The sequence below is a fragment of the Bicyclus anynana genome, chromosome 4 (assembly GCF_947172395.1).
Source record: "Bicyclus anynana chromosome 4, ilBicAnyn1.1, whole genome shotgun sequence".
Taxonomy (NCBI): Eukaryota; Metazoa; Arthropoda; class Insecta; order Lepidoptera; family Nymphalidae; genus Bicyclus; species Bicyclus anynana.
The window spans coordinates 14465114-14492746 of record NC_069086.1 but is presented as its reverse complement, the minus strand read 5'-3'; the positions used below and the strand labels follow the sequence as shown (position 1 = coordinate 14492746).

General features: G+C 34.8%; 1 protein-coding gene across 1 annotated transcript in view; it reads right to left on the bottom strand.

The window, feature by feature from the left end:
- Positions 1-27633, bottom strand: part of LOC112050427 (GTPase-activating Rap/Ran-GAP domain-like protein 3) — a 229371-nt gene that overhangs the window by 148918 nt on the left and 52820 nt on the right. Inside the window, exon 2 of the mRNA XM_052881151.1 lies at positions 16227-16332. Coding sequence (XP_052737111.1) covers positions 16227-16332 — 106 coding nt within the window. The remainder of the gene's footprint in view (positions 1-16226; positions 16333-27633) is intronic.

The following is a 27633-nucleotide window of genomic DNA, read 5'->3' as shown; positions in this document are numbered from 1 at the left end:
AACTTTATAGACTGGGTTATTAAGCTATTGCATAGCTTTTATCGCGGGCTTAGAGCGCGGCGACCGAATCAAGAAATTCCGTAACGAAAATATACCTAACACTCAAACCGTGCATCAAGTTAACACATTTCGACATTATCATATCGACTCAATTAAATGGACAAGTGGTGTCACACCTATTTTTTGTTTTTAAGCGTATGTACGGAGGTAAGGTATTGTTACTGTAATTATCAATACCATCATGATTTAGTTTTTTCTGGGTGATTTTCTAATACTCTCTTAAGAGTCTCTGATTAAGAGGCAGGTAGGTACTAGTATATCCATTCATTACGAGAACGAAATGAAATAAATGAGATGTAATTGGTAAGTGGGAAAGTAATACGATCTCTAACGACCACAACTCACGTAACCAGAGAGCCTTTGTTATATAAATACAGGAAAAACACAAGACTAATTAAATAACTCTGACAGAAAAATAAAATGGATGAAAATATTTTTCAAATAAATGCTTACTTACAAAGTCTTTTCGTGTTCTTTCTTGCAATTGCAAATTATACATTAAGGACTTAAAAATAAATTTTGAGCTGAAGCTGTTTTGTTGAATTTTTTAAGCCAATTTTAGTTTTAATCGATATTCAATTTCGGATAAGCTTTCTTTAAGTTTTGGTAAGACTTACGAAATTAAATTCATTTCCATTTATTTAAGCTCTTATTAGATTTAGATTTGTTGTATTAGACGTACTTACCAAATTTTATAGGTCAAGGTTAAATTAAACCATCCTATAAACTTAATTCCCTTGATAAAGGCTAAATATAATGTTTCTTGTAGCATAATCGGTCGTATAAGTGTACGTTAAACTAGCAGTTTGATTTTTTACCTACAGCTTCAAAGGACTGGACCTGAGTATGTGGTTTAAATTTCAACTCCATACCTTTCCCAAGATAAAGGTTCTTAACAGACAAACGAAAGATTGACAGAGAAATGGACATCTGAGTATTGGTTTTCCTATTTGAGGCACGGAATCCTCAAATGATGATAGTCTTGATTTATAGTTCAATTTAAACAATTTAACAGCCAGTTGATATTCAAACTCTTCAGTTTATCATGAACAAACATGATATATCATCGAGTTGCGAGCAGTTCGATTTTAATTGTTAATTTCAATTAGGACACGCAGCGATTGCACTGTCCATACATTCATATTACTCTGATAAATTATGATGTTATTATATTATGATATGCGTTTATTTGTATAATGTTGTCGGTAATTGTGTAAATTTTAGATAATAATTGAAACTGACATGAATTCGGACACAATGGAAGATAAACATGCACTGATCAGCATGATTTTAGTTATTTTCTGCACTTCGGTGCTTGTCGTTCACTTCGTAAGTTGCTGGAACAAGCAGATGTCCCACCTAATGTTAATTACAATACTATCGACAGAGCAATAAATAATTTTAAGGACAATCGTAAAAGTGGCAGAAAACACAATTCGGTCAGGAACATATAAAAAAAAATAGCAGGCTTGCAAGTAACACGTCTGACAAAACCACATTCTGCACTCTGTTAATGAAAGTACCCTGTTTTAAAAATTCCCTTTTCTCTTTCACCAAGCCAGTCTGTGTTAGAAATAAAATTTAAGTGTATGCCTGTGATTTCTAAACAATAAAGTTTTCTCAAATGGTTAGTAACTTGCGTAATACAAGATAGACGGACCAAAATTTGAAAAAGCTCGAATCTAGCTTTGTTTTTAATTTGGTCTTTCTTTCTATTTGTCTGGGCTAATCTTTGGAACCGAACCGATATAAATAAAATATGACTTCTACTGGTAGGTGTAAGAGGTTATTGCACAACATACACATACGGAAAATCAGTGTGTGTCCTCACAGACAGGCCTCCGTGTCGCAGTGGTATGCTCGGTGGTATGCTTTACATTTTTTATCCCAGAACAATCCATGGTTTCCGCGGGGTTTTGTGATAAGCTGAATTTCATATGGACGAAGTTGCAGGCGTCCGCTAGCAATAAATGTTAACGAGGATGCAGTAGGTATTTTAATAGTAGTTGCATTTTTACTGCAGCAGTCTGGCTGACGTTTGAGAAAACCAACGAGTTATGTGCGCATAAAACTTGCTAACACAGCGGCGTCTAACTTTTATTAATTGCTCCCAAGCGTTTTTTATTTTTTCATACGGCTTTACATTGGAACCGAAAACTTTATTCATTTTTTTTTAAATATCAAAGTACCTACATGGTATGTTAGTGGAGTAAAGTGAGTTAAATGTTAGTATAGATTTAATTTACAACTTTTTAGAATAGAATTTTTCTCTTTTATTAAAGAGGAGAAAAAACTCTCCATTTCTAAGCGCCATCACACTGGCAATGAGAATATGTATTTGCGCAATTTTTAAGCTGTGCAGAACTTCAAGTACGAAATTCAGAAACTCGAAAATATGTTTCTAGGTTTCGTACTCGAATATGAAAATCTGTAAACAACTTCTTCGTAGCTCGTAGCAAAATGCTACGATAATTTTGTAGAGAGTAGATTTACGCTGATTTTATTTTACTTTTAAATATTGGATAGAAACAGGCGTTACTTTGCAGAAGTTCATCATGAATAGATAAAAATTTATTTAATTTCGTATTTTCTAGGTGACGTTGACGCATGGCATGGATTTTGGCGGATGATAACAAAATAAATAAATTTTTATCTATTTAACTTTGTTTTGTACGACAATACTGGTTTCTATGAAATACTTTCAAGACACTGTGTCCAAGGAACGTAGAAACCAGTAGTGTCGCGGCGACACGTCGTCTGCTGCTGTCTACAGTCGGCTACGAACACTTACCTTAGTTAAAGAAGTTTCCTTTCGTTATTGGAATTAAAATTTGAAAAACTTAGTTAGCTATTTTGTTCGGTATCAACAAAAACTATGTAGTTGCAATTCCCTGAAGTGACAATTTCGCGTGTGAATAAACTGAAGTGAAGCAGATGAACAAGAATCTATCAAGTGGTGCGGCGATGCGTTATAACACTATCTCACCAAACAGATGTTTCCTATTATCTTTTTTGTGTGGGTTACAATATAACTAACGGAGACTGATGCTAGTATTTGCCAACAGCTTGTGGGATATTAATATTCCACGTTTGCAGAAATCGCACGCAGAAAAAATAATATTACCAGTGAATTGTTATTCTTATCTCCGTAGCGAATACTGGGAATTAAATATTATTTTTGTTCAACAAAATTGTCAGTAATACAGAGTTCTTTGTAACTGGGGTCACTCGGAAATGTACTACCACCGTGTTTATTATTGCCACCAAAACTGGATTACTGACCACTTTTCCGTTCCTACAGCATTTTCGTTCTCAATGGTAGCACGATGGTGGCTGGTGGGAGGCTTCGGCCGTGGCTAGCTACCACCCTACCGACAAAGACGTATCACCAAGCGATTTAGAGTTCCAGGACGATGTCGTGTAGAAACCGAAAGGGGTGTGGATTTTCATCCTTCTCCTAACAAGTTAGCCCGCTTCCATTTTAGATTGCATCATCACTTACCATCAGGTGAGATTGTGAGATTGAGATAATTATTTTAAATTAGCGGACGCCCGCGACTTTGTCCTCGTGAAATTTAGTTTTTTTACAAATCCCCGGAAACCATTTTCCAGGATGAAAGTAGCCTATGTGTTAATATTAGTTATTTCCAGAGTAAAATCTATTTCCATTCCAAATTTCAGCCAAATCGCTTTAGTAGCCGCGGCGTAAAGGAGGAACAACAAACACACACACAGAAACATTCGCCTTTACACTATTAGTGTGATGCTTTAGCTATTAAAATCGCGCTATGAACTGAAGTAAGTAAAGCAAGATCATATTTTAATGTACCCGCAGTAATTATTTATCTCTGCTCGTTACACGCTCTGATATTAAAGTGTCATAGTTTCACGTACTTACAAAGGATTTTATGAATTATCATTTTGCTAATATAAGGGTATTGCTGATGATTTATGTGACGCTTTGCTTTTTGTGTATCACTGTGCTTTGTGTTCTTCAGAACAATGGTCTCTAGGGCTTAGTATTTACACAATAGTGCCTATAACCATTTGTCAGCCTTTGTTGGCAAGTTTTTAACAAAAATACGCAATTTATTCAAGATAAACACTCTTATCGCGATGGAGCGAGCTTGGAGTTTCTCTGCGTGATCGAATCAGGAATGAGGAGATCCGTAGACGAACCAAAGTCACTGACATAGCTCAGCGAGTCGCGAAGCTGAAGTGGCAATGGACAGGCCACATAGTTAAAAGAGCCGATGGACGTTGGGATCCCAAGGTGCTGGCGACCCCGCACCGGAAAACACAGTGTTGGTCGATCCCCCACTAGGTGGATCGAGTATATCAAGCGGGTTGCAGGGAGCCGCTGGATGCTGACGGCTTGAGACCATTGTGCTTGGAGGTCCATGCAAGAGACCTATGTCCAGCAGTGGACGTCTATCGGCTGATAAGGTAAGGTAAGGTAAACACCCTTAAAAATTGTCTGCTTCCAAACAAAGACAGGGTTAATTTGATAAGTTGATATAGATTACGCCCTTTTCAGTTCTTAAGAAATTATGTGATATGAAACTGGAAACAAATATAAGTAGGTAGGTATATTCGTTTTTGATAAGTTTTTATACCTACTAACGTGTCTCAATATCCACTCAGGTTTTGAAGAGGATCGGTATAAGTATCACAAAAATATCTTAAGTAATAATGGGTAATAGTAAATAATTTGGTCAAGAAAATTTTAAGGCAGGCTGCCATAAAAATTTCTTTGCCTTAAAATCGTTTTTTTACCTTTTCATCCATTAAACAGATGGGTGAAGGTTCTAATACTGATCTTCTACTAAAATGTCTAAAAGTGAAAATGAAAAATATGTATTTTTTTATTGAAGTAGAAATTTTAGAAATTACAGAAAATGCGCGCTGTGAATTGCGTATCCATATAGCCGCAAAAAAATGAACCTAACAATGGAGTAAAAAATAAACGAACATTTTTTTCACATTTATTCAGGCGCTCGCGTTTAAAAAAGCAAAAGAAAATGTATTTTTTATTCGAAAATATTCGCATAACAACAATTTATATTAAAACAAGAAATGCCACTAATATTTATTTAACGGATAGATACTTCGCAGAGCTCTGGATATGAGCAGGAACTATTTTCTCCTCTATTAATATTGAATGGACAAGAATGCAATAAGTTTCCGGAACATACTGTTGACACAGTGTATCGGTTTCAATAATAAAATATTGCTTTGATTTATATATGTTGAATTTAGATTATATGATATAACAATTATATAAACATTTAAAAAATCATAATGGTAATCTTTTTATAATAACTTGATGATGCTTTCTAACAAGCGATGCCACGCGACCCGCGTAGTTTATTTTCTCGTGAGATCATCATTATCATTATCAATCCATATTCGGCTCACTGCTGAGCTCGAATCTCCTCTCAGAATGAGGGCCAAATAGTCCACCACGCTGGCCTTATGCCACCATACTTCACATACGCAGAGAATTAAGAAAATTCTCGGGTGTGCAGGTTTCCTCGCAATGTTTTTCCTTCACCGTTTGACACACGTGATGTTTTAAAAATCACATAGCTGAAAAGTTGGAGGTGCACCGACCGGATTCGAACCTAGACCCTCCGGAATCGGAGGCAGAGGTCATATCCACTGTATATCCCGGGCTGTATCCCGTGAGAATAAGGGGATAAGATATAGTCACACTTAGAAATACCGTGGTAACAAGTATCGTGGCAAAGGAATTGAAAATCGGTTTATTAGATCCAGTAATTACTCCTACAATACCACAACCGACTTTTTAACCGACTTCAAAAAAAGGAGGAGGTTATCAATTCGTCGGAATCAATATTTTTTTATCATTAAGTAGTGTAGATTGGTGTTTATTAATTTAGCAAAAAAAAAATTAAAAAAAAAAAAAAAAAAATTAAACGTAAAGGAAGTAGCGACCCTGCCTTTTGCAGCAAGGCCGTAGCCCGTGGGTTTGATTTCCACAATTGAAATATATATGTGTGATGAACATGGATATTTATATATGTATTATATTAATATATTTTTATTTAAAAATAACAGACGAAATTAAATTACGAGTATTTAAAATTTCCTATGCCACATCCAATTCGGAGTATTCTGTGGGAGGTAAACATTTCGATTGAATTGTATTTAGAATCAATGCCAATAATCAGATTTGATTAATTAGCAAACGCTTGAACTTTCTATGGTAATTAGTTATGAATAAATCATTATTCAGTTAATTACTTGTTTGATAATAATATTATCTCGTACTACGTAATCGATGCATTATGACTGGATAGATTAGATGATTTTTTAGCATGTGCCTATTTTTTGTGCCCATGAGACTTCAGGCCTTAGACCTCTGCAGTATCATGTGTGGTGGTGATGTGGGAAGAGTATTTCATCCCGGAAAAATCCATGGTTCCCGAGGGATTTGTGAAAAACTAAATTTCATGCGGACGAAGTCACGGGCGTCCGCTAGTTAATATTATAAAGAGGTAATGTTAGTGGAATAGTAGGGAGTAATCTCTGGATCTACTGTACCGATTTTAGAATCCGATACTGAAATTGTTTTACCACTACAGCCTTTTTTGATGAGTACTGTTTACCAACAAACAAATTAGAAATGAAAGTAGAAGAGGCATGTCATTTCATAACTTATTTATTTTAAATTATGTACCTATGGTTTGTGAATAAATGGTTATATAAAACATATTAACCATGTCTAATTGTTCTAAGCTTATTAATCAAATTAATTTTCATTAATTTAAGAAGAAGTTAATTATTATTAGGTGTGAAATGTCTAGTGTCTAGGATTTATATCCTCATTTTTAATTTGTTTGTTGATAAGCAGTATTCATCAGGAAAGGCTGTAGTATATAAAGCCACATTTTCTGTGCGTATCTTATTAAGTAAGTTATCTCCTCAATCTCACGGGGACGGGAACTACGTGGGTGCAACTGCGGAGCGTCCGCTAGTAAAATATATGCGGCTTAATCTATAGGCTTCACTAATTAATAAGGCTTTCCGACTCAGGGTAGGTGCTATGACTTAAGCTAGTTATCACGCACAGTCTGAGCACGTAACGAACTAAGCTCAGGGTATACTGTTCCTTTGGCAAGTCAATTTCACGCTAGCGTTGCACTAGTATTTGCCAACCATTGTCATCCGCTCCCCGCCGGTCGACCGAGTCATGTTGGCCAATCGTGTCAATGTGTGACACTTAATTTCCTTGTAGCTTAGCTAGGAATACAAAAAATTCAAAAATATTTCAAAATATCAATAATATTTTACTATTTTTTAGCCCAATTAACTCCGAATATCGGTATGATAGATAATAAACTGTAAACTCGTATACAGTTAGTTCCATATTGGTGTTCTAAAACTTATCTTCGATTTACAAAATCTCACGTCTTCTTCGCAAGTTATTTACACAAAAGTTCCTAGTCTCATTCTCAAAAGGATTTCACCTCTCGCTCCGAAGTGCAATTCTTTTTTGACTGGAGTATCTAAGAAAGTTCTTTTTTCTCCACGTTATCGTTTTAGTGAGAAAAGACTATGTTTCATGCAACGTATATGCCGAAAAATAAAGGTTTTACATTTTTGCACATCTACAGGTAAGTAACTAAATAATTCACTTGTCATTGGTTGATTAACTGGCCATAAGTAGCCACGGCCTTAATTAATAATATAATTTTTTTATTTTTTAATAATAAAAATTCTTATCCTATTTCTAAAGAATGACTTTTTTGCCGCTACTACGAAGCCAAAGCAGATTATCTCTTTGTATAGAAACGTGTATACTGTCGAGTGAAGAGGTATGAATTTCAGATTCATGAAAAGTATCACGATGACGAGAAAAGTGAAAAGATTTCATCTTTCCATATTCTACGCACGTTTCGCTTAGATACTTGTACGTGTGCGTAACTTACGAGTTAGTATGTCAGTTTGCTGACCGATTTTGATCTTTGAAGACGAGGCAAAGTATAGAACAAAAAATGGAATTACATTTTTAGCTCATATCTACTGGACGAGCGAAAAAAGTGACAAGAGATAAATATCTCGACCCACGTGAAAAACCGCCTATATACGAATATTCCTGGAATCTAATCCTATCATATCCTCGTAAATCTAAGCCGAATGTAAATATAGTATAAAATTTAAAAGTATCTTGTCTAGGTGATAAACAAACTATAAGCCAAATTTTAACTAGGTTGAGTAATAAACAACCAAAAACATTTTATAATTATAATTAGTAGCATATTCGTATCGGATAAAAACACAAAGAATAAAGAGAGGAAGATACAAAATTAATTAAAACGTTAATTAATGAGAGTACGGTAAATACGACCTGTTTTCATTATTTAATTCCACGTGAAAGTAATTATTTTTTTCTGGTCTCAATTCGATTTTTGATGGTTTATTATTTCCGTCTGAAAGTTTTATCATTCTCTTGGGAATTTTAAGGCTGAGTCATAATAATTAGCATCGATTCACAATTAGGTCGATGGTTTTTGACACATTTTCACGCATTGTGAATCTGACTAGCGCTAGGCTCGCTACAGTAGGTTTTCAATCAATAACGCTGCTCAACTGTAAACCCTCATTCGCACGAGACTTTTTTTAACAGACGTTAAAAAAGCGTTCAAATATAGTATGAAGTTAAATGAAGATCTATTTCCAACACCCAAAATTGAAAATGCAACACTGCTCGAAAAAAAGGGTTGCGTTTTAAAAACGCTGTCGTGTGAACTTATACTTGTGAATGAATTTATTGCATTTGAACGCTTGAAAGAAAGAAATAGAAAGAAAGAAATATCTTTATTTTTAGGCAGTGCCACACATTACAATAATAAATTCTAAATATACATATAGTTTATAGCTAGAGCAAAAAAGAAGAACGCCCTGCAATATGTGGCATAACCTAGAAAAAGGCCCTAACTCAGCATTTTGCTACATACTTCCTATCTTTAAAAAAAACGCTTTTTTAACGTTTGTTAAAAAATCTGTCGTGCGAATAAGCGCTAACTAAACACTGGTTTCCACGAGAATTATTGGTTAAACTTGGCTGTTAAGGAATGCTTACAACATTCAAAGTACTCATACATGAAAGGATTCACGTCGACAGTTATATGCATTCCTTTACATGAAAATCGAATACTACTGTTATAACTTAATGTATTTGAAGTTCACGTGGAAGCATAGCAATATAATGTGAAGTACAATACAATATAAAGAAATCGAAATTAAAGTGCAAATAAATGCTTCAATTTTTTTATTGTTTAGATAAAATGAAATTGATGGTGTTAAAATATTGTTCAAACTTAAATTAATTTCAAACACTTTAAAAAGATACCGTTCGTTTGATGACTTCTAGTTCTTATTGCCCAGACTTTGTTATTAAAATAAATTATTATACTCATATAGGTATAATTTTTTGGATTAAATAATTTTTCTTTGGTCTTTGGTCTTTGGTCTGAAGAAATTTAACGAATAAAATTATTATAAAATAGTAAAAATTATATGTACAAATATTTTTAGCTCCGTAACTTATGACATCACAACTGGGAAATGTCCTGAATATGTGGGATGAGATGGCAACCCTGTTAATGGTACGTGCCGTGATTGTATGCGCATATTGGATGTATAGGCAATGTGTGCATAAGCGACAAGCGTACCTGATCCTGTTACGGTACTCTTTATAGGGAACATATGTTGTTCACTGCTGTCGAACATAATCATTTTGTTCGATAAGTATCACCAATGAATTGAAAAAAATCCACCAAATTTTGTACCGCATACATACACGAGAACTTTCCTCTTATACCAACAGTATATTTTTATATTTGTTCAAACGTAAATGACGGCCTTCGTGGCGCAGTGGTATGCGCGGTGGAATTACAAGATGGAGTTCCAAGGTTTGATACCCGGCTGGGCCAATTGTGGTTTTCTTAATTGGTCCAGCTCTGGTTGGTGGGAGGCTTCGGCCGTGGCTTGTAACCATTCTACAAAAAAACGTACCGCCAAACAATAGCGTTCCGGTACGATGTCGTGTAGAAACCAGAAAGGGTGTGGATTTTGATCCTTCTCCTAACAAGTTAGCCCGCTTCCATCTTAGATTGCACCATCACTTTTCTTCAGGTGAGATTGTAGTCGATTGCTAACTTGTAAAGAATAAAAAAACCCTTAAATATGCTTAAAAATAATATCAACTGATTGAGTGAGACAGTCTTAGCTGGAAAGGGTAACAATTATTATTGTTTAACCTTAGTAGAACGTTTATTTACCGTATACCCCTACTTGGTTTCTGCACAGCATTGTATCGGAATACTAATATTTTTAATGAAAACTTGGAATATATGAAGTACAATGGATAGATTAAACTTAGGATCACTGTATGATAATTGGTAAACCAAACCAAATACCCAATAATAGCCATAGGGTTCGTCTCTCTCAGACGAACCCTGATATTTCTAATAGATCGCTAAACACTTATAAATTAATGCGATGTCTCATATAACCTTATGCTTAATTAGTACAATATATAACATAGTAGGTCGTTAAACATAATACACGAAGCGTATTCCCGGGGAGAATTTGTAAAATGAGAGTTAATCTATTAATACAAGACTCAGGTGAAGGAGCATTATTAGCCGACGACTATACGTTCTCGTGCCCCACACTTTACCCTTGCAATCTATTACGTAAGATAGATTCCCTTCATTAGTTCGTGCAGTGGCATCTTTATGTTCATTGGTAGAAAGGACGGTGCGCCAAATATATTTCACTATATCTTTTTTTCTTCGCGGGGAGGAAAAAAATCCCTACGGACTTTTGCCATCAGGCGGGATGTGTCCGACTCGCACGGACTAAAAATAACCCCCACAACTCCTGGGTCAGCACGGAACCGCGAAGCATTACTTCGTGCTGACTGATCAGGTATCATTCCTCGCGTTCCTTTTTCTCTTGCCTTTCTCTCGTTTCCCTCCGAATCATTATTTCACTATACTTGTCACCTCTTTTTGTTATCAACCCGTCTTTTTTATAGTAATTGACAGATCAAAGTAATGCCCATTGGCTGGTCTGTTTACTAACTTTAACGTAAGTAAGCTACATTAAAAAATTAACATCAAATCAATAACAACCATTTTTTTTGTATTCCGTAAAACCCATTGTTAACAAAAAATACAATGTCAACTAGGCAATTACATCTACCTAATCTATAATATGCCCAAAAGTTTGTCAGTAGGTACCAGATGACAAAATTTAACCTATAATCTCAATTTTGATCAGCTAGCATTAAAAAAATAGTGAACACGTAATTACGTGTCTAAACAATAGTTAGTTGGTAAATTTCGTATGTTCACTAACAAAAGTAAGTGAATTGGCCTATTGATGGTAAGTAGAAGACCATCAATAAACAGAGCAACACTTCGCAGGGTAAGCACATTTCCTATAAACTACTGCCTTATTAACCTAAGGCGTAGGTGAACCTCAAGTGCCGTTATTCAGACCACAGCACAGCAATGCTGTTTGGCAGCTGAAATAAGCATTGTGGTAGTACTTCCATAGACGAGCCCACAAAGAGCTCTATCTACTTATACCAGCAGACTAACTTAAAGTAATGTAATAATGACTTATATAACCAAAAGGAAAGCAGATTCGAATGTACTAGTTTCTTTAAATTTGGTATCTAAGTACATACGAGTACCTATATACTTATAGTTTTACATTTTAAACTAGGAGATGTCAGTGACTAACCATGACCGTAATGGCTGTTTGCGTGAATACTGTTTTAGGCAAATCCCGCAAGAACCCTCGGATTTCCAGGATTTATCCGGGTTAAAAAGTATCATATGTATATTACAAAATTTATCTAACTTTATTCTGAATTTCAGCTAAATTCCGTAGTGAAGGAGTAACAAACATACATATTACTTACACACAAACTTTCGCCTATATAATTTACAAGCCAATGCCCGCGACTTCGTCTGCGTGGAATTCAGTTTTTCACAAATCCCGCGGGAAGTATGGATTTTTTCAGGATGAAAAGTAGCCTATGTGTTAATCCAGAGTAAAATCTATTTTCATTCCAAATTTCTGTCAAATTGTTTCAGTAGTTGCAGCGTAAAGGAGGAACAAACATACTTACACACTTATACACACACAAACTTTCGTCTATAATATTTGTGTGATAATATCTTAATAAGCTGACGTAAATGAGACAATTTCATAACATTAAATACAATTTTGCAAATAATACTCGTCGCTGTTGAATGGCTGAAATGTGTTACATTTACTCTGAATACGTAATAGAAGTGGCATTCATTTTAATTAAATGTGTAGAGCTGTAGCAAAAGACAATAGACATTAAACACGACTCAGTACTGTAGATAATTTAATTCGACTATATTATGATTCTTCTTTGATTTATAATGATTATAAAGGCGAAAGTTTGTGTGTATGTTTGTTCCTCCTTTACGCTGCGGCTACTGAAGCAATTTGGCTAAATTTGGAATGGAAATATGTTTTACTCTGGATTAACACATAGGCTACTTTCATCCTGAAAAAATCCATGGTTCCCGCGGTATTTGTGAAAAACTAAATTCCACGCGGACGAAGTATATGATCATAAGTTTTTCGCTGTAAGATCTTGTCTAGCAAAAATCTTCGATCAACATCTCAAGAAGCTTTCGCTTGTATGTTGGGTCAAGGGCCGCAAAGAAGGCAGAATCAAGGGATCAGAATCTTCTTAAAACGGCCTGTTTTGTGAGGTCTTCACTCTGAAGCCCTGATTATCGGTTGCTTGGGCACTCACAGCCTCAAAACGGGAGCTGTCTAACTTATAATAGTGTTTTATATTTTTTTAATATTGTAAAAAATTAAAAAAACAACGTATAAATAGTTAAATGAGAGAAAAAGTATAACATGCCTACTATACTGTGAACAATACTCTAATGCGACAACCGTAAAGGTTGTAGACTCTACAGATGTTAACTCATCACCAAATCAGAACACTTGTGGTGAACCAAGGAGTTCGCATTCCATAGGACTGGCTGATTCATAGCAACTTTCGAATATAGAACGCGATTTGCCTGGCTGCGCAGTGCGCACCAAACGTGCGCAGGAGAGAATTCGGCCGGGCATTACCAATTCAGATCTTCTCACAAGCGGTTGTTCGAACAACAGGATTATCATACCGCCTCCATTTTGTGATACGTTTATTATGTACTATTAAGTAATGGAATATATTTATGTTATAACCGGCGGTCGTCTTATTTCCAAGTAATTAAAGCAGGCATTAAGACTAGTGCCAAACACTCTGGTATCGAAGAGAAACGTACTTAAAGACTTTTCTGTAAGATTGGAGTTGCAATATATCTGTTTTTCGAAAGCAAAATAAATTAATTATTCCTTTTCAAGACGAGTTTATTTTTGTTGTCATGGCATGAAGAGTAACTTTGATGGTAGCTTAATTATTCAAAGTATAACAATATTAAACTTGTAGAGCTGCAGGGTGAATGTATATTCCCAGTTAAACAACTACCATGTCTAAAGTTTTAACTTTCATTTACGAGTACAACTTTTTAGTAGCAAGAGAAGTTACGAACTTCAAAAACACTGTCTACAAAGTTATCGTAGCGTTTTGCTACGAAACGTGTAGAAGTTAATTACTCATGTGGTTTGGCCGTAACTATGAAATATGCATATTAACAACTGCTGTTTTTGCGCATAATATGCTTGTTTTATGGTCTGATACTTTGATTTAACTTTTCGACGAGTATAAGCGAGTAAAAACTATACTATATAATATATAATGTAAATTTTTATATATTTTATTTGTATTTCATATTTTTTATATACCGATAATAGCTTTCTTGCGAATAGTTGGTTGCATAACTCTGAAAATGAAGCTTGACCGTTTGTAATATGTCAGGAACTGACGATATAGTTTATGATGAATTGATTAATCAACCATGAGATAATTAAGCTTATTTTCAAAAATATGCGGCTTCTTAATGGAACGAATATTCGCTTTGTGGTGCGTTCATGATACATTGAGTTATATTTCTTCACCTTTATCATTATATTATCATAATTATCAGTTTATTTCATTATCGCTATAACTACAAGGACAAGCCACTTTCCATAAAGGAGAGGGGATATGAAGCTTAAACCCGCCACGCTGCTCTACGTAATGATCACTACCAAGTGTTAATGATAATTACTGGAACCTATGGTTCAAAGTGAAATGGGTCCAAAAAATAGAATTACGCAAGAGCGGTAGTTAAAGCTGCCAAAACTACAACTAAAAATTGTGTTACGCAAGAATATACTGCAGCAGTTTTCGAGTGAAACGAGCATTGTCGGATAGAACTCGTTAACCTTTGTGTAAGCCCCGTGATATTTGCACTATCCATACATCGGTCGTTCGCGTAATCCTGAAAGCTGAGCCGTCATTGACCCTCTTTCGCGCTTTAGGTACTTTTGCAAATCCAACACAAAAACCCTTTAAACGGTAAGAAACGCTTTGTCAAACGTTTCTAGATCAATCTAGATCAAAAGGTGAGAAAGGCAAAAGAACGGCTCAAATTAAATACCTGTCTATCAAGTCGAAAGGTTTTCAAGAGGAATAATACTTTGTAAATTTTCAATCATATTTATAAGATATCGAAAAATAGATCTAATGTTTTTACGTGTATGTCACTGAAAGTGTTTTAATATAAAACGGAAGCGAATATCTTAACAATCCATGGATTCACAATGCCGGTGCCGGGTCCAGAGAAAAACCCCGAGCAAAATCCAGGACTTGTGACCAGTAGATGTGGGGTTAAGGAATTCCTTGATAATCGATTATAGCTCCCCTTCTCCACTCGTGTTGTTCACTGCCTAGCCAAATTTGAAAGATCCTATCAGAGCATTTTTGTAAACATAAAAAAATTCCGTAAAATATTTTTTGTTTTAAATCTTCTAAACGCTTGTTGACATAATGTTAGCTTTCGGGCGGCAGGTGGAAAGCTTTTACTGACATTCTGTTTTATGTCCGGGGAAAGAGCACATTAACAAACGCAAAAAATATACAAATTATTCGGTAGAAACAATTTAAAAGCGGACATAAAGTCCCAGTGTGATTATTCCGCTTCGTAAACATGTTGCTTTTGTTCTCTTTTTATTCCTTTTCTCCTGAATTAACGTGAACCTTTCGGTTTAAAGCTAGGCACTACAGACTAATAGATTTAGAATTTTTTACCACTTTGAATTGCGGCTCTTTAGTTAAAAGCATTCTTTATTACTCTAATGATGATTTTATACATGTAACATTTATTTTGTTCACACTAAATTATTATTTCTTTAGAATTGTTTGAGAGTAACCAATTAAACATTTAAAGTATGCGTTAAAAGGATTAAAACTTGCTTATTCGCGTAGGTTACAAAAGCATGTGAAGATCATTAGTGTTCGTAGACGAAGAAGTAAATAGACAGTTGGATAGCATCCATCGTATTCCCTCATGAATGAGAAAAACTAGACGTGGAGGCTTTAAAGAAACAAGACAAGGTGATTAGATATTTAGTGCCATGACACGTGCCATGTAAAACGTTAAATATTTTAAGCTCAAAATTACAGCCTCATCTTAGTGTACAGTGTAAATAGCCAAATGGCACGTCGATTTTTTCTATGATCGCAAATGCTTAGAAAACTAGAAAAAATTATAGGAATGACATTTGCTATCGACATTCCCATACATTTTTCTAGTTCTAGCTTCCGAAGCGTTTGCGCTCGTAGAAAGAGAATCGGCGTGCCACTTGGCTACAGGGGCAGAGCTGATAATACACCTACTTATTCAATCTTGACTATTAACGGCACGCGAATCAATTTTCTAATACTTTCTCTGTCTATGTATATGTATTAACACGTTCGCTGCGGCACTGATTTTTCTGTACTGGCGTGTTACGAGGTTTTTTGACCTCATACTAAACTTTTTGTGGTGTGGCACAAGGTCGATAACTCTTGAAGATGCTAGACTTATGAGGTCAATTGCCCTCGTACCGCAGCGAATGTGTTAATTTATTGTAATACTCTGATGTTCAATTATAAAGTTTTTGCTATGATTACGTAGTTAATACTAAGAGTAATTACTTACTGACTGTCCACGGTCAGTGCGCGTCGAGGCGGCGGCACCAGAGCTACGGGCCACGCGGCTTGCACTAGAGATTCTCTAACAAACTGCTCCCAAGACGGTGACGTTCCTGAAACAATGTAGTTGCTGAGAACGACTTCGAGTGCTCATTTGTATAGTTTGAATAACTCTAGTGGGAAAGTCTTGAACTTCGTTTGCATGGTATTCATTTTCTTGAGAAGTTTTTCATTCTACGTCCTATTTATATAAAATATCATGTACTAGGGGACGCTCGCGACTTCGTTCGCGTGGAATTCAGTTTTTCATAAATCCCGCGGGAACTATGAGTTTTTCGAGATGAAAAATAGTCTATGTAATTAATCCAGGCTATAATCTATATATATTTCAAATTTGAGTTAATTCGGTTCAGTAGTCGCGGCGTGAAAGAGTAACAAACATTTATACTATCAAAATCATGGGTTTTTTGCAAATCTTGGGAAACCATGGTTTTTGTCAATTCTACTTAAAATTTTAGCCAAATCGGTTCTGTAGTTGCGGCGTTAAAGAGTAACAAACATCCAAACATACAAACTTTCGCGTTCATATGTTGTTCCATGTTCAACTTAATCTATTTGTTTAAAAGTCCATTCTAATCCAAATCTATCTATAAAAATCTAATCCAACTTGCAAAGCAATTTTAATCTATTTTCGGTTTGCCATAACATTATGGTAGGTACCTTTGGATATAGATTATTATTACTAATTAATGACGGAAGTCCTACGCTTCGTGTGTCAGTCCATCTTTTCGCAATATACGTACTCTAAAATTTTTGAACGAAATTTCGTGTAGTTTTCACCGATAGATATAGTGTTTCTTGCTTAAGGTATACTATAATACAATTAATCAAAGGCTTTTTTTCAAGCATCATTGAGGTTTCCATTAGTAACATAGAATCACTAAGATAGACTTTTATAATTTTATGTTGTAGGGGGGAAATGAGATTGAAACTTGGATGAAAGTATGTTCTTTGGAATAAAGGGTTTCCACGCAGGCGAATACGCTGGCTAGTAGTACACAAGTATTTTAAGTAGAATAAGTTTATAAATTTAAATCAAAAAATTATAATTTTTATTTAAATTTGGTGGTGTTATACTACATGTCTCATTTTTTGCCAAAATTTTATACGTCGTTTTATACGTTTTTATAAATTTGTTTTATACGTCGTTTGTTTCAATATTACAAATTTCGTTAACATTTCGTCTCTTATAGTTAATGTAAGTAAAGCGGAAATCTCTAATGCCTTGAGACTTTATGCACTGCTTTGTGAGACTGGCTATAGGGAGTAATAACTGGCAATAATCTACTTAACTGGGGTCCACGGCCGTCACTACTTCGGTATTAGCTGTATCAATAATACGGGTACTTGAGGGGTAAAGCAGAATTCGTAAATTATAATCCTTAACATAATTATTTTCTTTAATAATTATCTCATAATATATTTTCAATAATTCAATAAGTATGCCTCTCTGACTGAGAGTTACATATTTGTTCCTTTTGCCTTGGACCATGAAGTCGAAGTGCCAAAAAAAAATATCGGAACATTTCACCGCGGCTAGTTGCCTCGACTGGTGATAGAAAGGCTAGCATTTGCGCAAAGGTTCCTGCATGGCTTTCTAGCGCGAGAATGCAGCCAGTATTCTTGCCTTGACTTATATATTTATTAGGATAAATTAGCTTAATTTCTTTCTCAATAAAAACTAAATTCAATAAATATGCAATAAGTGTATGTCTCTTAATAAAAGCAATAAGCATTCACGTGTAAATCGCTACAATAGGTTCACAAAGAACCATAAAATTGTAGATATTATGATGGAAATATTTAGGCCCATTTAAAACTAGCTACGCCTTTATAAGAGAGTAGAGTGGATGGCACAGTTTGAAGATTGATCACCCAAAGTGATTGAATTAGGTTACTCCTGCCTACTTACAAAATAATTACTACAATATATGAACTTTTAAAACATTTATACTTGCGTATACACATTCTATGGTCATTTTTCGCATCTTTGAAAGACTAACAACAACAGCAACAAAAAATCAGCTGGTCTATTCACTATTTTGGTCTTAACTATCAACTTGATTTGTTGTTTATTTTAAAAAGTTGTTAATAAAGACCAAAATAGAGAGTAGGCCAGTTGTACATACATCGTCAAAAACTTTAACGTTTGTTTCACACTTGACAATGTAAATGGGGATGGCCCCACTCTGTTACATATTATGCAGACCACAGGTGGTAGCTCAGGATATAGCAGCACATATTTTGCAACAAGTGGGTAATATCTTTATAATTTGTAGAAGCGGAAAGACTCGAGAAAAACGTTGAGAAGAAAAATCATTTTCTCGTACATTTTGTATGGTCTCCAGAACTTTCATTGCAATATGCATAACAACTAGTTAAATTTTGAACAGGTTTCTGAGGTCTGCTCTAAGATATTTTGTTGTTGTTGTTGTTAGCGCCTTAGTCCACCACGCTGGCCCAATGCGGATTGGCAGACTTCACACTCGCTCACGATGTTTTCCTTCACCGTTTGAGACACGTGATATTTAATTTCTTAAAATGCACACAACTGAAAAGTTAGAGGTGTATGCCCCAGACCGGATTCGAACCCACATCCTCCGAAATCGGAGGCAGAGGTCATATCCACTGGACTATCACGGTTCAAAAAAATCTATATCATCTCTTGTTAATAAAATGCATGGTAAGGCATATGCCAACATTTTCCTTATTTTTCGTCTATTATCTATGTCTATAAACGTTCTAACATAGGCATAGTAATAGTTTAGCTGTTTTTACTGCGATAATGATAGTGTTTGAAACGTCTATTAGTAAAAAGTCATTGGGCTTTTTCAGTCATTGCTAGACTATTATATCCATAAACGCAGCTTAAGTGCTTTATATTATGTGATTATATCGATGCTAGTTTAATATAGATGTTAGAAACACTCACGGTCACGTGTACACTTTGGTAATCCAAAATAATTCACGCTCTCGACACAATGGGTTTAGTGGATAGATGGCAATTTGCCGTTAACCTCGACGCGCTCTGAATTTTGTGCGACACTGTGGTGCAAAGCCAATTTAGCGTTTAATCGAGTCATGCCTTTGTGCATGCATAATAACGAAACTTTAGTTATAATTTGCGGTATTTCAATACGTGATCAGTTGATAAGTACTATAATATTTATTTATTTCTACGCATATGATTAAGTTGTCAAATGATATTCCATTATGTAATACACCACTAATCCTACATGGGTATTTTAAACCGAATTAACTGATTGGTGTTAATCTAAAAAATACCCCACTCGTATAGCCTATATATAGTATAGCGTATATAGTAACGGGGTTTATTATTCATTGTAATATTTTACCATGTTTTTATTTAGAAAAACAAACTGTTTATTATTGTAAGTGATAAAGACATAATATGTTTAAAGCTATAGTACCTACTGGCTATCACACTAATCACACTAATATTATAAAGTGTGTGTAAGTGTGAAAGTGTGTAAGTATGTTTGTTTCTCTTTTGCGCTGCGGCTACTGAAGCGATTTGGCGTAAATTTGGAATGTAAACATAAATAACATAGGCTACTTTTTATCCGAAATCGAAATCGAAAAATCCATGGTTCCCGCGGGATTTGTGAAAAACTGAATTCCACGCAGACGAAGTCGCGGGCGTCCGCTAGTTACAAATATAAGTGCAATTATGTATGAAATTCTTTGTATTTCTCACTATTATTCTAATTCGTTTAGGAGTTCAACGCTCGTGGTTTAATTCCTACGTCACAGTCAAAGGTAGAGACGTAGTTAAATATTCCTCAAAACACCTCTGTCATGTGCCTAGACATCTGTAAACACAAACGACCGACAAACGTGCGAATACGACAGTGCAGAAAGCTTAAAGTTCGTACTGGATAATATAATATTATGACCCCATTTTCTGTTATGTACAAACTCGGGAATGTTACCCGTAGTTCTAAGTACACGTGGAAACATCAAATATTCTACCTGAATATTTAAAGTTAAACGCGGTGGCTGGGTGGTTCTGGTGAAACATGTTCTTTCGAGCGGAATTCATTTCTAAATCGATAGCTCTCTTACTGCGGTCAAAGTTCTTGTTAGTTAGTTGTCTCTGGTTGCGGCAAACAACTATTGCGGAACAATTCAAAGTTATTGTTACCAATTTAGTAAAACGACTTTATGATAGTTTGAATACGATCATGGCATCGATTATAATTCATACAATATCTATATACTTATAATAAACCTGTAGAGAAGTAATTTTTTCTGTACATGAATTATGTCAGGGGGTGAATAGTGATCGATACTGATGCCAAAAATGCAATCAGTAAAATTTTTTCTGTCTGTATGTTCGTTATAGAAACAAAAACTAATCGACGTATTTTAACGAAACTTGGTACAATTATTCTTCATACTCCTGGGCAGGTTATAGTATACTTTTCATCACGCCACGACCAATATGAGCAATGTTAGAATGGTGGGAAAAACTCCATTTTTAGAGTGATACTACTTTTTTTTTTAAATTTTTATTTTTGTTCAAAATATTATTTCTATATTAATTATATTTCATTGAATTGGACCTTGGAATATATATTTCATTTCCTTTGACATTGAGATTATTTATTATTATTTATAGTGCCTTATAAAGAAAATGAAAGCCAACTAATGGACATTAATGAAGCCGTTCATTATTACATTTACACGATGGTAGAGCTTGATTAAGTTGAGAACGAATTTCTTATAACCAACTGCTACTTGGAACGTTAGTATCGATTTTATAAGGTTTTTTTACTCTCCGAGCTGACGTAACAGGATGGTATACCTGACATAAGTGCTGCTATCCCCGAGCAAGCCCTCACAAATAACCTTACTAACCTTAATAAAACTGGCCAAGTGCGGGTCGGATCGTGCACGATGGGTTCCGTAATACCTATCTATAAAAATAACATTTGTTGTATGGGAGTCCCCTTAATTAGTTATTTTATTCTGTTACTTAGTATTTGCTGTTAGAGCGACAACAGATTTTTTGTTCTCTACAAATTAGCCCTTGACTACAATCTCACCTGATGGTAAGTGATGATGCAATCTAACAAATGGAAGCGGGCTAACTTATTAGGAGGAGAATGAAATCCACACCCCTATCGGCTTATAGACGACATCGTACCGGAATGCTAATTCGCTTGGCGGTACGTCTTTGTCGGTAGGGTGGTAACTAGCCATGGCCGAAGCCTCCCACCAGCCAGACCTGGACCAATTAAGAAAACCTCAATCAACCCAGCCGGGGATCGAACCTAGGACTTCCGTCTTGTAAATTCACCGCGCATACCACTTTGCCACTGAGGCCGTCAAAATACATCATCTGCAGAAATTTCTACTATCTAACTATCACGGTTCATGAGATACTGCCTGATGACAGACGGACGGACGAAAGTAGTAATAATGTGGTTCCGTTTTACCCTTTGGTCATGGAACCCTAAAAACATTTACCTAACTTGTTTCACTGGCGTCTTGTTTTTCTGAACCAAGTTTGTAATCAGTTACAAGGACTTGCTGACTTTTTTATAGTTTTATTTATGGAACAACGATGACTTATGACTGGCCTGTTAGAATGCCTCGTTGGTCCCGTGGGTAACTTACGGCTTCCCGAGGTCTTGGCGTTGGGTCCAGTTCCTCAGAAGGTGGTGCTACAGCAAAAAAGAGAGGGGAAGGAGAACAAATTATATATTGAACAAATTACATATCGATATCAAACTTTGACCTCCATACATTTTTAAGTTATCGTAATCGTTTTCGATTGTAGAAAGTCAACATTGCTAGAGCCTCAAGACTTCTAGAACTATACATGTGTGAAGAATTTCATAATACAAATTTTAGTAGCTAAATGGAATACTCGTGTCGGAAGCTTGACCTCCGTCACTCGACTTTCGACCCTTTTGTTATTCCTCTCACACTAACATCACCGACATTGTTAGTTTTATTTAGTAACAGCACTGTTAATATATAGAAACATTCTGTTCATTGTGAAATATTTAAATTTTTTTAAATATTGGCTTGTTGAGTGAGAGCTCTTCTAATAAATCTATTGATTTTTGCAATTTAAAATTGTTGATTCAATAACTCCAGTAGATTCTCTTACTAGAAACGTGCATTGAAAGTGTTTTGTCGGATCAGTGTAGCACTATTGCTTGATTTTCTAGAACAGTAACAAAAAAATGTACTTTCTACATAATATTTCTTCCGCAAAATGGCATTTCTTTCTATACAATATTTAATACATATAGATGTTTGTTAAAACTAAAATTTGTTTTTTGTTTAAGAATAATTCGAATATAAAAAACTAAATTATACATTACTCGCAAATAATCACACCATTATTATAAAGGCGAAAGTTTGTGTGTAAGTGTGTAAATGTGTAAGTGTGAAAGTGTGCAAGTATGTTTGATCCTCTTTTACGCTGCGGCTACTGAAGCGATTTGTCTGAAATTTGGAATTAAAGTAGATTTTACTCTAAATTAACACATAGGCTACTTTTCACCCCGGAAAAATCCAAGGTTCCTGCGGGATTTGTGAAAAACTGACGCGCGGATGATGTCGCGGGCATCCACTAGTTATAAATAATTGAAGCCCTTTTGGGAATTAAGAAAACACTTAGTTTTAATATAACAAGTCGACATAATTGCTTACGCTCTCAAATTCAAGCCTATAATTAACAGGCTCTACTATTTGACGACTTTCGTAAATAACATAACGGTGTCATAAAATTACAATATTCATCAATTTACTAGGAATTGATAGTGTTTTATTGGCGAAGTGATGTCCTCAAAAGCATCGACGCGACGTCGTCTAGACGAGTACCATTGCAAAGAGTTCCTAATTCGATTGTATTATTTTGCTTCTGTAATATTCTTGGTAAGGTAATTCCATCATATTCTCTGTAGAAATAATCACAACAATTCACCCGCTTTGTATTTCACGAATTTTATTTCTCTTTAATTTTTAGTAGGTACCTTCTCTGCGTAGGATAATAAAGATGTTATTTTCCACGAAAGCCTGACAATTCAACCTGTTATATAAAATAAATTTCTCTATAAAATGGCGATATTAATTCAAACAAAGATGTTGGTTTATTGTTTGTTACTATTTTATTACAGGACAAGTCAGCCCTTGAATCTTGTTTGATGCTAAGTGACGATGCAGTCTAAGATTGAAGCGGCGAGGTAAAAGTTACTACCTACAACCCTGACGGTTTATACGAGACATCGCTACGGATCAGAGACATATATCGCATCGGAACGCTGAACGCGCTTGGCGATACGTCTTTGCTGGTAGGGTGGTAACTAGCCACAGCCGAAGCCTACCCCCAGACCAGACATAAGCCTAAGAAATTAAGATAAGCCTAAGAAATTTAGATAAGCATAAGCCTAAGAATATAAAATCCAAAATTGACCCGAGATGGGAATTGAATCCAGGACCTCTGTCAAGTGCTATAGTACTACCAACATTCGCCAGAGATGTCGTCAAAAATTAACTACCATAACAAACGCGATCAATGAACAGACATTAAAGAAAGATAATATTCCTTTATTTGTAAAGTATTTTGCTTTGTTGTTGAACCTTAGTAAAACGTTCTCATAGATTATGTTTATTTCTGCAGCTAGACTGAAACTTCATGCATATATTATTCTGTTTCAGATTGCGACTTGTTGTTTATTACTGGTATAGGTGCTGTGGATAGTCGTAATGTTCAGCACATCTCTTTTAAAGCTTTTGCAGTTGAAAGATTTTACGAGCGTGGCTTTTCAGTAAATAACGTCTTTGGCATTATCTTTACATGGAATAATGTTAAAAATAATTGAACCCTGACATTGTAACAAGGCGCACGAGATAAATAGTTATTATTTTTTAATATAAAGATATCCTACTAATATTATAAACGAGAAAATTTGTATGGATGTTTGTTACTCTTTAACGCCGCAACTACTAAACTGATTTGGTTAAAACTTGGACTGAAAATAGATTTTACTCTGTATTAACACATATGCTACTTTTCATTCCGGAGAAGTATCCCCCCCTCCCTAATTCACAATAATAATTTCATAAACGTTAACAGAATAACCGACTAGAATAGGGCTTAACATGAAAAACAATTATTTAGGCAATTTTAAGTGGTCCACTGTCAAACAATTTAACGATTTATTTGTTATCCCACGGGGAAATTAACAAGCTACGCTACCGAGACGAAACATAAATCGCCTATCGAACAACGCAAACCTACAATCAAATTATCTATGGTACCTATAAGACCGCAAAGATTAGGTTCTTTGCGGTCTTATAAATATGTAATATAAAATATATAGACAATCTGTATATATAATATATATACAGATTGTTATTATAAAAAATATATTCCCCTAATTATTTTATGACATAGTTATGTCTACAGTATAGTCTATACTAATAATATTAATATACTATAAAGCTAATGAGTTTATTTGTTTGAACGCGATAATCTCAGGAACTACTGGTCCGATTTGGAAAATTCTTCCAATGTTAGATAGCACGTTTATCGAGGAAGGCTATAGGCTATATATTATCCCCGTATTCTTACGGGTACGGGAACCACGCGGGTGAAACCGCGCGACGTCAGCTAGTAATTTATACTTCAGCGAGTAAAATTCCCTATTTCCATGCTTTCATAAAAACTTCGAACTATTGCACACACAGGTAACAAAAACTTTGACGCGGGGGTTTTGTTTTTATTCCATCACGACATTTATTGGAAGACTGTTGCAAACAAACTACCTACTATGTTTTTTATTTTACAAACGCTCGTTTGTGCCACAAAGCTAACAAAGGACTATTAAGGCTTGAAACTGTATAATAACAGCAATGCTGTTTATACCTATAGGAGATGGCTTCGTTAAGCACTAGCACTAAGATTTTTCCTATACAGGATGTCCCGTAAATATTAGGACGTACAACTTTGCCTAATACGTTTTTTTTTCAATGTGACCGTTAAAAGTGCATACAAAAAAACGTTAAACATAAAAAAGTAATTAGACCCGTTTTTGGAAAAAAAGCTTTTTATGCAGTATAAATAATATATATATATAGATTATTATTAGATATATATATATATTATTATTAATATTTCTTGTTGCCATTGTTGGTGTATCAAAATTATAAAAAAAATAACATATTTGCTAATTTTTTTTTAATTAGTGATACTTTGTTTCGTATTTAAAAAAAATGGTTGTGTTCTAAAAAGCTTTTACTCTGATAGGACTAATAACATATATTAATATGAATTCAGCACAAATAATCTCACATCGTGTAACTCTAATTAGGCAGCTACCACATAATGAGTTTTTCTTCTTTTGCTACGGAGAATGGACCAGCCCAGAATTGGAGCGGTGTTTTAATGATATGTTAAACCATGATGGATCCCGCATTTGTTATAGAGGCAATTGTTATTATCATAAAACCCGCAATGAAGTAGCTTATTATGGTGTGTCTTATCTCCAAAACCTCCTCCAATATATACTCTCTCTCTCGCCTATTCTTCGGCTCTGCACTAATAAATATATCTATGAATGTAATGTGAAACTTCAAGAACGATTTTCAGAGTTTTTAAAAAATATATTACTTTATTTAATAAATTGAATAAAATTTTACAATAATATTAAAACTACGTATCAATCTCTATTAACCATATGTTTTTTTAATTAAGTTACAGTTTTAAATTTTCATAAACAACATTTTAGGTTTAACAAAGGCTTCTTTGAAAAAATCCTTTGTTCAAACAAAAGTATGACTTTCAATATTGGAATTATGTTCCGTACTTACGCAACAAAAAGAATGAATTAACAAACATTTCCTTGTTTTCTTTAACATCAAAGGTTAAGATCTGAACAAAGGAATCCGTAATTAATTCATTGCTTTTTTCTTGTTTACTCCAAATCTTTACGTATTTGCCCAAATTGTTACGTATTTGCCCAAATTCTTACGTATATTTAGCCCAAATCTCGTATTTCTTCGTGACGATAGTAATATATCTCCGTGTTAAGACGTGTACCTATTATTGTATGAAACCAAATTTTTACGTAATCTAGTTTCGATCGTTATTCTGTGACCTTTTACAAAGTACAAACTATCAGAGTTCATTGTAGTAGAAACGCTAGATGGTTAGTGTCATGTGCAGGACTTCTACTCTAGATATAAAGACAAACATAACAACATTAAGATTTAAAAAATGACAAAAGATTCCTATTAAATGTAATCAGGCTTTTTGATAGGTATCCATCTTATATATATATAAATGAATTGCTGTTCGTTAGTCTCGCTAAAACTCGAGAACGGCTGAGCGGATTTATCTCATCTTGGTCTTGAAATGTTCGTGGAGGTATAGAGAAGTTTTAAAAGGTGAGAAAAATCAGTATAATTGCCGGGAAAACCATAAAAACAACCGTTTTCTATTTCCCATACAAACGTTTAAGAGTCAAGGGGTAGGGGTAGAGAGGGGTAGGGCAGGGGTAGAGTAGAGATAGGGAAGAAGTGCACATAAGTCAAAGCGAAGCTTGACCGGGTCCACTAGTACTATATAATATTATATAGAGCTAAAATTTCCATCTACTAAACCGATTTTGAAAATTCTTTTACTATTATAAAGTGACGTTATTTGTAAAGGCTTTATTTTATCCTCGTTTTCTCATGAGAACGGGAACTACACGGGTGAAACCCTGGGGCCCGGGTGAAGTATAAAACAAAGAAGTTCCAAGTTAGATTTAATTTAACAAAATTCATGACTTTTTTTTATAACTAAGTGCATGTTGTATCGCGAAGCAGTTTAGAGTTCCGTATGAAGATATAGTACAAAATCAAGTTTTACAAGCTACGAGTAGATTGTGTAACGTTACTTATTTTAAGTTTGCGCGCTTTTATCTAGAAACATCGTCACCTAATGTCAATTTAAATATAAAAACGGCCAAGTATGAGTCAGATTCACGTACGAAGGGCTCCGTACCATTATTGAAAAATCACGTTTGTTGTATGGGACTCCACTTAATAATATTAATTTTTATTTTTAAGTATCTGTTGTTATAGCGGTAACAGAAGAACGAGTACAAAATCTGTGAAAATTTCAACTGTATAAATAACACGATTCATGAGATACCTGGGGACGGACGGACTAACGTGTCCCTTTTTACCATTTGGGGACAGAACCTTAAAAACGATTTATATTATTACGTTCTAAATAAATCTAGATGTACCCAGCGTTAAGTTTCCCGTTGGCACATTGTGTTTAAATTATTACGAATAAGGAACAAGACAAAGCATATTTTCAAAAA